Raw genomic sequence first — 13,082 nt, forward strand, 5'->3', positions numbered from 1 at the left:
ATGCAAAACTGCGTAGGGAAATCTACAATGATGCAAAACCACACCCAGAAAGACAATGATACAAAACTGCCCACAAAGATCGACAATGATGCAAAAGCACGTACAAAAAAATTGACAATGATGCAAAACCACGAACAAAAAATCGACAATGATGCAAAACCACGTACAAAAAATCGACAATGAAGCAAAACCACGTCCAAAAATCGACAATGATGCAAAACCACGTACAAAAATATCGACAATAAAGCAAAACCACGTATAAAAATATCGACAATGATGCAAAACCACGTACAACAATCGACTATAATGCAAAACCACGTCCAAAAATCGACAATGATGCAAAACCACGTACAACAATATCGACAATGAAGCAAAATCACGTACAAAAATCGACAACTATGCAAAACCACGTACAAAAATTGACAATGATGCAAAACCACGTCCAAAAATCGAGAATGATGCAAAACCACGTACAACAATATCGACAATGAAGCAAAATCACGTACAAAAATCGACAACGATGCAAAACCATGTACAAAAATCGACAATGATGCAAAACCACGTACAACAATATCGACAATGATGCAAAACCACGTACAAAAATCGACAATGATGCAAAACCACGTACAACAATATCGACAATGATGCAAAACCACGTCCAAAAATCGACAATGATGCAAAACCACGTCCAAAAATCGACAATGATGCAAAACCACGTCCAAAAATATCGACAATGATGCAAAACCACGTCCAAAAATATCGACAATGATGCAAAACCACGTCCAAAAATATCGACAATGATGCAAAACCACGTCCAAAAATCGACAATGATGCAAAACCACGTCCAAAAATATCGACAATGATGCAAAACCACGTACAACAATATCGACAATGATGCAAAACCACGTACAACAATATCGACAATGATGCAAAACCACGTACAACAATATTGACAATGATGCAAAACCACGTCCAAAAATCGACAATGATGCAAAACCACGTACAACAATATCGACAATGATGCAAAACCACGTACAACAATATCGACAATGATGCAAAACCACGTACAACAATATTGACAATGATGCAAAACCACGTCCAAAAATCGACAATGATGCAAAACCACATCAAAAAATCGACAATGATGCAAAACCACGTACAACAATATTGACAATGATGCAAAACCACGTACGAAAATCGACTGATGCAAAACCACGTACAAAAATCGAGAAGCAAAACCACGTACAACAATATCGACAATGATGCAAAACCACGTACGAAAATCGACTGATGCAAAACCACGTACAAAAATCGAGAAGCAAAACCACGTACTAACAATAGACAATGATGCAAAACCACGTACAAGAATCGACAAAGCAAAACTACGTACAAAAATATCGACAATGATGCAAAACCACGTTTAAAACTCGACAAAGCAAAACCACGTACAAAAATCAACAACAACAAAAAACCTTGTACAAAAATCGACAAAGCAAAACCTTGTACAAAAATCGACACTAAAACAAAACCTTGTACAAAAATCGACAAAGCAAAACCTTGTACAAAAATCGACACTAAAACAAAACCTTATACAAAAATCGACAATAAAACAAAACCTTATACAAAAATCGACAATAAAACAAAACCTTGTGCAAAAATCGACAATGGTGCAAAAGTGCCCACACAAACGTATAGCATCCCTGCACATGTACCACATTTGTGTCTTTTTGGCAAACTGAATAGGATTTGAAATTGTGGGAAAACTTGCCTGCTTTCTGCAAAGTGGTGTGGCAGGCTCCCCTTGGGGGGGCGTGAGAGGCAACAGCCCAGTTAGTGCGAGTAAAGAAGTGTAACATCTCAAATAAAGACTTGACCTCTCACTGGGCATTCCTTCATTGAATAGAACAATCCATCAGTGAGTCCCACACTGTGGTACGTGGGCTCCATCTAGTGGTACACCAAAGAATCACTTGATTCAAGTACAGCGTTTTACTTTTTGTAATGTCAGAGTGGGCAAAAAGATGAAATATACTTGCTAAATAAAACCTTGCTTTTAATGAGTACGTAGGCCTACTACGCTACTGTGTGTCACTGGTGATTGTTGTCATGGCAAATAAGAAGTAGGATGAGTCCGTAAATAAAAGACTTTGGTGATGTCATCCTTCAAGACCACTTGGAGACTCGGTCTCCACATGTCATTGTCCCGGCTTTCAAAGCCGCTGCGACGGGAAGAATGGAGGGAAGTCGGCCGCACGGACGCTTTCACTGCGGGGACACGCGTCCTCAGACTCGACACAGGGATTATGTTTGTTGTTTTCAACTCTTTGCTGCACAAAGTCGGAGGAGGAAACGTGCAAAAGTCCCAAGATAGATCTGGGAAATCAACTCCCCTCATTGTGAGGACCACATGAAAGTGTTTGTTGGGAGGATGAAAAAGTACTTCTGGAGATCCAAGTACCACAATAATGATAATACAGTAGTGTAGTAGGCCTAAGTATTCATTAAGTACCACCATAATGATAATAATACAGTAGTGTGGTAGGCCTAAGTATTCATTAAGTAACACCATCATGATAATAATACAGTCGTGTAGTAGGCCGAAGTATTCATTAAGTAACACCATCATGATAATAATACAGTCGTGTAGTAGACCTAAGTATTCATTAAGTACCACCATCATGATAATAATACAGTAGTGTAGTAGACCTAAGTATTCATTAAGTACCACCATAATGATAATAATACAGTAGTGTAGTGGACCTAAGTATTCATTAAGTTCCACCATAATGATGATAATACAGTAGTGTAGTAGGCCTAAGTCTTCATTAAGTACCACCATAATGATAATAATACAGTAGTGTAGTAGGCCGAAGTATTCATTAAGTACCACCATAATGATAATAATACAGTAGTGTAGTAGACCTAAGTATAATATTTAGAATTGCAGTATATATATCATTTATCAATTATATGGGTGTCAAAATGTTTTATTTTTGAATGAATTGCAATTCTTATTTCTAAGGATTTTTAATCGATTCAAAATATCAATTATATATATATATATATATATATATATATATATATATATATATATATATATATATATATATATATATATATATATATATATATATATATATATATATATACATAATTGATATTTATACATACACATATATACACACACGTATACACATATATATACACACACATTTATAAATATACATATATGTACAAACATATACATACACACACACACACACTATATACATATATATACAAATATATAATGCATACATACATACTGTATATACACACATACATACATATTGTATATACACACATACATATTGTACATACACACATATATACATACATATACACTTATGTATACATATACACGTACACACATATATACATATACACATACATACATATATACACACATATGCACATATATACATACATATATATACACACACATATACACATATATACATACATGCATACATATGCACATACATACATATATATACATACATATATATATATATATATATACACATATATACACACACACACACAGATGTGATACTATTTGTTTTATTTGTGCACCCTAATATTGAGTGTCCATGAGCAAGTTGTGTTTCTTCAATGAAGTTCTTCAACTTTCCGACAAAAAGTTTTTCAAAGTATTTTACTTTTTGAAAATGTATGTACAGTTGGGAAGGTATTCATGTCATGTGGCCCCGTTCCTGGGTGCATCTCGCATGAGAGGGAGGGGGCGGGGCTTGTTCATTGTGCAACGCAGTTCTTACTTCCACACACAAATGCAGATTGATGCCTAAAAAAAAAAATGGGCCAATACTTCCTGTCCAGTTCCCTACATTTATATATGCCAGCTTCTCGCTCATACTGTAGTGGTTTTTATTTACTCAACTGCAGAGAGTAGCAGGCATCAAGTAGGGTTAAGGAGTATATTAGTGGTTACGTCCGACATTATGCATGAGGAATGTGACGGTGCAATCCTGCTGCTAATGAAAGAAACAGAAAGCAAGGAGATAAAGAGAGACAAAAGGTTGAATGAAGACCGAAAAGATGCGTGTAAAGTCATATTGGGGATAAACAAGGGTGTTCCAACACAAATGTGGTCTCCTCCCGTTAGCTAAACACGACGAGGTACGCCTTTTAATAACAACAGGGGTGCAAGACCCCCCCAAGGTTTGTGTGAGAACTGAACATCACTGCAGTAAAACATGAACACACCTCACTGCCCACCAAGCAACGCCATAAATTAAACAGTTATATAACATTTTATAGCATTTATTGATTTGTGGCGGACCGCCGTGAATACATTTGTACCGCCACAGAAGCAAAAGTAAACCCTGGCATCATTCAACCGTTTTTTTTATTTTGAATACGTTTGCAAAAATGTCTCCCTTGGTGTTCGTTAGTGAGAAGAGTGTGCAATCATGACAAATCAAATGGACTTTTTTTTTTTAAACAGAGACAAACTTCAAGGGGTGTGAATACTTTCTGGATATTACAGTAATAGTCTTTTCATGGGAAATATTCAAAGAGCAGAATTATGCAGATGCTTGTCCACAAATGACATATATATGATAACATATCTACATATTTTATTGTGTTTGTATTATAGAGAGAATGTTTTGGAATAAACATTGGCCTTCTGCGCTAGATAATACTTTTATAATGTACGCTTTTTGTGTGGACAATAATAAATTACCATTATTTTTTTTACAATAGTTTCTTTACTAGATACTTGTTTTTGTTGTTTAAAACCACGCTCATGAACACATTATAATGGGACTGTCTGTGTTTTGTTAGATGGCATCGTGACTCGGCTTCCTAAAACACCTCAAATGCACCCGGCCTGCCAGAGAATAAAAAGATATAGCAGCATGAGGGACCACTTTTACATTGCTTTTAAAATAAAATTAAAAAAAAAAATTGCAACTTTTTCTGGATACTTTTGGAGACTTTAAACGTGAAAGCACGTGTCGCTCTTCTTGTGCTGCTGTGCGCCCCTCCATCAAAAAGGCACCCACAGACGGTTTCACGTAAACAAACAAAAAAGACAGGACAGAAGAAAGTTGATTTGCATTACTGAAAATAGTTTGGCATATATATATATATATATATATATATATATATATATATATATATATATATATATATATATATATATATATATATATATATATATATATATATATATATATATATATATATATATGTGTGTGTGTTTTGTATTAATATATATATATATATATATATATATACACACACACACATACATACACATGCATGTGGTAGAAAATGGATGGATGGATGGATATATATATACATACACGTAAATATACATATATACATTCACATAAATATATATATATTTATGTGTGTGTATGTAATATATATATATATATATATATATATATATGTATACACATACATATATATACACACACACAAATATATATATATATATACACACACACATATATATACAGTATGTGTGTGTATATATATATTTATGTGTATATTTGTGTGTGTGTGTGTGTGTGTATATATATGTATGTATGTGTGTAATATACTGTATATATATATATATTAGGGCTGCAACTAACGATTAATCTGATAATCGATTAATCTGTCGATTATTACTTCAATTAATCGATTAATAATCGGATAGAATAGACAAACTACATTTCTATCCTTTCCAGTATTTTATTGAAAAAAAACAGCATACTGGCACCATACTTATTTTGATTATTGTTTCTCAGCTTTTTGTACATGTTGCAGTTTATAAATAAAGGTTTATTTTTAAAAATTAAAACAATTAAAAAATATATATATATATACTTTTTTTTTTTAAAACCTCTGCGCATGCGCATAGCATAGATCCAACGAATCGATGACTAAATTAATCGGCAACTATTTTTATAATCGATTTTAATCGATTAGTTGTTGCAGCCCTAATATATATATATATATATATATATATATATATATATATATATATATATATATATATATATATATTACATACACACACAAATATATATATATATATTTATGTATGTATATAATTATGTACACATATACACTTAATTATATATATATATAATTATGTGTATATATATATACACACATAATATATGCATATACACACATTTTATATATATATACACACACACGTAATATATATATATATATAATTATGTGTATATATATACAATAGGGCTGCAACTAACGACTAATTTGATAATCGATTAATCTGTCGATTATTACTTCGATTAATCGATTAATAATCGGATAAAAGAGACAAACTACAGTTCTATCCTATCCAGTATTTTATTGGGAAAAAAACAGCATACTGGCACCATACTTATTTTGATTATTGTTTCTCAGCTGTTTGTAAATGTTGCAGTTTATAAATGGTTTATTAAAAAAAAAAAAAAAAAAAATTATTGAAAAAAACAAAAAAAAAACTCTGCGCATGTGCATAGCATAGATCCAACGAATCGATGACTAAATTAATCGGCAACTATTTTAATAATCAATTAGTTGTTGCAGCCCTAATATACACATATTAATAATTCTGTGTCTATGCAGACAGACAGACAGACAGACAGACAGACAGACAGACAGACAGACAGACAGTTTTTAATTCCAAAAAAATGTTTTCCCAAACGAGTTTACAGACGCTGAATTAAATCGGTCAGGCTTTTCTTGCACACAACTTCAGTCAAAAGTTCATCCAGAAGATAACGAACATGAACATGTTGAGCAATATTTGAAGCGTGAATAATAAAGACAGATGGCGACATTTGAACAAACACCCCATCTATTATGCTGTTAGTGCAAGGCAACCACACAACACACTTGTGTAACATTTTGCAAGGTATAATGTATATTTCAGAAGAATGTGTAAACTTGACCAGATTGTTGCCTTTTGGACCATTTTTTTCCTTTTATTTCTATTTTATTCAAAAATGTTATATTTAACTAGTTGTTCATCCATTTATTTAACAGTTTGTGTTTCTGTCACTATATTATTATTTAGTAAGTGCACAAAACCATCCCATTCTTTTGCACAAAAAAGCAACATTGTTGATCATTAATAGGGCAAAAAAGTATGTTTTAATTGTATCTGACAGTTAACTTATTCTATTGGACTCTAAAATAAAATAAGTTATTCAGATGACTTCAATGTGATGTTTATGCTAGCAGACATGCTTAATCCTGAATGAGGTGAATTGGTTGGTGTTAAAATTGTTTAAATCGGGCAAGAAATGTTGAAGTAGTAAATGGTATTAGGGAATTTTGGGAAAACCGGGAATTTTTCCTGATTAAGAGGAATGATTTGATGGTGGAACGATTGAAATGTGTTGAAAAATGTGGAAGGAGTAGTCACCAGAAAAAAGGGTGGAAATAGGGCTTTGGAAAAATTATAGTTTAAATTTCCAGGATGGTGGAATGTGTTGAAAAGGAATTATGGGAAATCCTGGATTTTTTTTTTTTTTTTTTTTTTTTTTACAATTGTTGAAGTAGAGCACACAATTCCTGAACAGGCTGAATATTTTGAAGTTTCAATGGGAATTTCAGAAAAAATTGGGAATTTCGGAAAAAGCGGGAATTTTTTTGAAAATGGTAAAAAACTTGAATGGTCTGAATGAGTTGAAATGGTTGGTGTGGAAATTTTTCAAATCGTTCAAGAAATGTTGAAGTAGTAACATGTTGAATTGAGAAATGGTATTACGGATTTCCTGGAATTTCTGGAAAACTGGGAATTTTTCCAGTTCAAAAAAACAATTTAGCTTTTTTTCCTAATTAAGAGGAATGTTTTGACGGTGGAACGGTTGAAATGCGTTGAAAAATGTGGAAGGAGTAGTCGCCAGAAAAAAGGGTAGAAATAGGGCTTTGGAAAAATTATAGTTTAAATTTCCAGGATGGTGGAATGTGTTGAAGGTGGAATGGTTTGAATAGGTTGAAAAATGTGGAAATGGTGGAAGTTTGAAAAATAGCCAATTCATTTTGAATAGAGAAAATGCAAAAAAAAAAAAAAAAGGAATTATGGGAAATCCTGGATTTTTTTTTTTTTACAATTGTTAAAGTAGAGCACACAATTCCTGAACAGGCTGAATATTTTGAAGTTGGAACAGTTTACAATAGATGAAAAATGTGGAAATTGTGGAACTTTGAAGAATGTCCCATTGATTTCATTGGGAATTTCAGAAAAAATTGGGAATTTAGGGAAAACCCTACTTATGTGTTGAAGGTGTAATGGGTTGAATAGGTTGAAAAATGTGGGAATGGTGGAAGTTTAAAAAATGGCCAATTCATTTTGAATGGGGAAAATGTCCCGGAAAACCTGGAATTCTGGGAATTTATTTGAATTTGGAAAAATGATTGTTTGACTTTACAGAATAGTGGAATGTGTTGAAGGTGGAATGGTTTGAATAGGTTGAAAAATGTGGAAATTTAAAAAATGGCCAATTCATTTTGAATGGGGAAAATGTCCCGGAAAACCTGGAATTCTGGGAAATCTGGGAATTTCAACTTGGAAAAATGATTGTTTAAATTTCCAGAATGGTGGAATGAGTTGAAGGTAGAATGGGTTGAATAGGTTGAAAAATGTGGAAGTTTGAAAAATGGCCAATTCCTTTTGAATGGGAAAAATGTCCTGGAAAACCTGTAATTCTGGGAATTTATTTGAATTTGGAAAAATTATTGTTTAACTTTCCAGAATGGTGGAATGGTTTGAATAGGTTGAAAAAAATGTGGAAATGGTGGAAATTTTAAAAATGGCCAATTTATTTTGAATGGGAAAAATGTCCAGGAAAACCTGGAATTTTGGGAAATTTTTGGAACTTGTAAAAATGATTGTTTAACTTCCCAGAATGGTGGAATGTGTTGAAGGTGTAATGGGTTGAATAGGTTGAAAAATGTGGAAATGGAAGTTTAAAAAATGGCCAATTCATTTTGAATGGGGAAAATGTCCCGGAAAACCTGGAATTCTGGGAATTTATTTGAATTTGGAAAAATGATTGTTTGACTTTACAGAATAGTGGAATGTGTTGAAGGTGGAATGGTTTCAATAGGTTGAAAAATGTGGAAATTTAAAAAATGGCCAATTCATTTTGAATGGGGAAAATGTCCCGGAAAACCTGGAATTCTGGGAAATCTGGGAATTTCAACTTGGAAAAATGATTGTTTAAATTTCCAGAATGGTGGAATGAGTTGAAGGTAGAATGGGTTGAATAGGTTGAAAAATGTGGAAGTTTGAAAAATGGCCAATTCCTTTTGAATGGGAAAAATGTCCTGGAAAACCTGGAATTCTGGGAATTTATTTGAATTTGGAAAAATTATTGTTTAACTTTTCAGAATGGTGGAATGGTTTGAATAGGTTGAAAAAAATGTGGAAATGGTGGAAATTTTAAAAATGGCCAATTTATTTTGAATGGGAAAAATGTCCAGGAAAACCTGGAATTTTGGGAAATTTTTGGAATTTGGAAAAATTATTATTTAACTTTCCAGAATGGTGGAATGGTTTGAATAGTTTGAAAAAAATGTGGAAATGGTGGAAATTTTAAAAATGGCCAAATCATTTTGAATAGGGAAAATGTCCCGGAAAACCTGGAATTCTGGGAAATCTGGGAATTTCAACTTGGAAAAATGATTGTTTAAATTTCCAGAATGGTGGAATGTGTTGAAGGTAGAATGGGTTGAATAGGTTGAAAAATGTGGAAGTTTGAAAAATGGCCAATTCCTTTTGAATGGGAAAAATGTCCTGGAAAACCTGTAATTCTGGGAATTTATTTGAATTTGGAAAAATTATTGTTTAACTTTCCAGAATGGTGGAATGGTTTGAATAGGTTGAAAAAAATGTGGAAATGGTGGAAATTTTAAAAATGGCCAATTTATTTTGAATGGGAAAAATGTCCAGGAAAACCTGGAATTTTGGGAAATTTTTGGAACTTGTAAAAATGATTGTTTAACTTCCCAGAATGGTGGAATGTGTTGAAGGTGGATTGGTTTGAATAGGTTGAAAAATGTGGAAATGGTGGAAGTTTGAAAAATGGCCAATACATTTTGAATGGGAAAAATGTCCCGGAAAACCTGGAATTCTGGGAATTTGAACTTGGAAAATATTATTGTTTAAATTTCCAGAATGGTGTAATGTGTTGAAGGTAGAATGGGTTGAAAAATGTGGAAATGGTGGAAGTTTGAAAAATGGCCAATTCATTTTGAATGGGAAAAATGTCCCGGAAAACCTGGAATTCTGGAAAATGTGGGAATTTATCAAGAGAAAGCCCGCGATTCCTGAAGAGGCTGAATAGTTTGAAGTTGGAACAGATTGAATCTGGTGGAAAATGTGGAAGGTAGAGCGAGCCAAAATCAGGATAATAATAATAATAATAATAATAATAATAACAAATAGATGAATTTTGTTGTATAAAAGCATGTGTAAATGTTTAGGAACATTCACACAATGAACTTTCAATGGCTAAAGTAACAAACACGCTTGAGTCGTGGTGGAATAAAAGTCGACTTTTTCAGGAATATTTCAAAAGTGTTGACCGGTGTCAAGTAGCTAGGGACGTAAAGTGGTAGCAAGTGTCGCTAATAGCTCTTACCTTAATGCTGCGGAACATTGTCGGCAAGTGTTGTGGAGCAGGAGTGGAGCAGTCCGTGTGTTGACAGCTACTTTGCTCTACTTTACTCTGCCTGCCTGCCTGCCTGCTTAATGTCTTCTCCCCCGGTGAGCTCCGGGGCATTTCAACGACGCCTGTGACGTCACGGCCACGCGCCCGAGCATAATTACCGCAGAACAAAATGTCCCGCCTTCATTGGCTGAGTCACGTGACAAACATCTAGTCTGAATAAAGTACACAGTGACATAAACACACACGTGAAATGTCCGTTGTAATTAAGTTGTTATTGCCACACTTAATCACTTCTTCACTAATTGCAGCTAATGAGCTACAGCCTGCTAATTAAACCATTTGATTCACACAGGAAAGCTAACTGGCTAAGTTGCTAACTGGAGGGATGAGATTTGGTCAACTTTTTTTAATCCATTTATCTAAATATTTATGTCAGGTGTGTCCAAAGTGCGGAAAAACAAAATGAGTGAAAATATGAGAGGGGGGGAAAAAAAGAGCAAAAAAATCGGAATGTAATGAAAAAAAAAGATGACATTTTCCAACTAATAATACACTTAGTCACCTGTAACACAAAGCTAACAAAGTTTTGTCTAAAAAAAAAAAATTATATATATATATATTTTCTTATTTAAATATACATATATATAGATTTTATTTTATTTATTTTTAGACAAAACTTTGTTAGCTGTAACACAAAGCTAACAAAGTTTTGTCTAAAAAATTTTAATTATATATATATATTTTCTTATTTATATATACATATATATAGAGATTTTATTTTTATTTTTTTTAGACAAAACTTTGTTAGCTGTAACACAAAGCTAACAGTTTTGTCTAAAAAACAAAATAAAATAAAATAAAAAAATATATATATAAAAATATATATATATATATATTTTTTTAGACAAAACTGTTAGCTTTGTGTTACAGCTAACAAAGTTTTGTCTAAAATAAATAAATAAAATCTATATATATACTACCGTTCAAAAGTTTGGGGTCACATTGAAATGTCCTTATTTTGAAGGAAAAGCACTGTACTTTTCAATGAAGATAACTTTAAACTAGTCTTAACTTTAAAGAAATACACTCTATACATTGCTAATGTGGTAAATGACTATTGTAGCTGCAAATGTCTGGTTTTTGGTGCAATATCTACATAGGTGTATAGAGGCCCATTTCCAGCAACTATCACTCCAGTGTTCTAATGGTACAATGTGTTTGCTCATTGGCTCAGAAGGCTAATTGATGATTAGAAAACCCTTGTGCAATCATGTTCACACATCTGAAAACACTTTAGCTCGTTACAGAAGCTACAAAACTGACCTTCCTTTGAGCAGATTGAGTTTCTGGAGCATCACATTTGTGGGGTCAATTAAACACTCAAAATGGCCAGAAAAAGAGAACTTTCATCTGAAACTCGACAGTCTATTCTTGTTCTTAGAAATGAAGGCTATTCCACTAAATTGTTTGGGTGACACCAAAACTTTTGAACGGTAGTGTATATATATATATATATATATATACGTATATGTATGTATATAAGAAAATAAATATATATATATATATATATATATATTTTTTTTTAGACAAAACTGTTAGCTTTGTGTTACAGGTGACTAAGTGTATTATTAGTTGGAAAATGTCTTTTTTTTTCATTACATTCTGATTTTATATATATATATATATATATATATATATATATATATATATATATATATATATATATATATATATATATATATATATATATATATATATATATATATATATATATATATATATATATATATATATATATATATATATATATATATATATATTAGGGATGTCCGATAATGGCTTTTTGCCGATTTCGGATATTGTCCAACTCTTAATTACCGATACCGATATCAACCGATACCGGTATATACAGTCGTGGAATTAACACATTATTATTCCTAATTTGGACAACCAGGTATGGTGAAGATAAATAAATAAATAAATAAATTTAAAAAAAATTCTTGAATAAAAAAAGAAAGTAAAACAATATAAAAACAGTTACATAGAAACTAGTAATTAATGAAAATGAGTAAAATTAACTGTTAAAGGTTAGTACTATTAGTGGACCAGCAGCACGCACAATCATGTGTGCTTACGGACTGTATCCCTTGCAGACTGTATTGATATATATTGATATATAATGTAGGAAGCAGAATATTAATAACAGACAGAAACAACCCTTTTGTGTGAATGAGTGTAAATGGAGGAGGGAGGTTTTTTGGGTTGGTGCACTAATTGTAAGTGTATCTTGTGTTTTTTATGTGGATTTAATAAAAAAACAAACAAAACAAAAACGATACCGATAATAAAAAAAACTGATACCGATAATTTCCGATATTACATTTTAAAGCA

At 32.3% G+C, this 13,082-nt stretch overlaps 1 protein-coding gene across 3 annotated transcripts in view; it reads right to left on the reverse strand.

Moving 5' to 3' along the window:
* The window catches only part of LOC133644596 (solute carrier organic anion transporter family member 2A1-like), a 39,795-nt gene extending 28,953 nt beyond the window's left edge, over positions 1-10,842 (reverse strand). For all 3 annotated transcript variants that reach the window (XR_009824793.1, XR_009824792.1, XM_062039220.1), the window contains exon 1: positions 10,662-10,842. Coding sequence is in view for 1 of the 3 variants with exons in the window: in XM_062039220.1 (XP_061895204.1) it covers positions 10,662-10,802 (141 nt within the window). In the remaining 2 variants the exon portion in view is untranslated. The remainder of the gene's footprint in view (positions 1-10,661) is intronic.
* Between the last annotated feature and the right edge of the window lie 2,240 nt (positions 10,843-13,082).

This window comes from Entelurus aequoreus, linkage group LG27, assembly GCF_033978785.1.
Source record: "Entelurus aequoreus isolate RoL-2023_Sb linkage group LG27, RoL_Eaeq_v1.1, whole genome shotgun sequence".
In the NCBI taxonomy this organism is placed as follows: Eukaryota; Metazoa; Chordata; class Actinopteri; order Syngnathiformes; family Syngnathidae; genus Entelurus; species Entelurus aequoreus.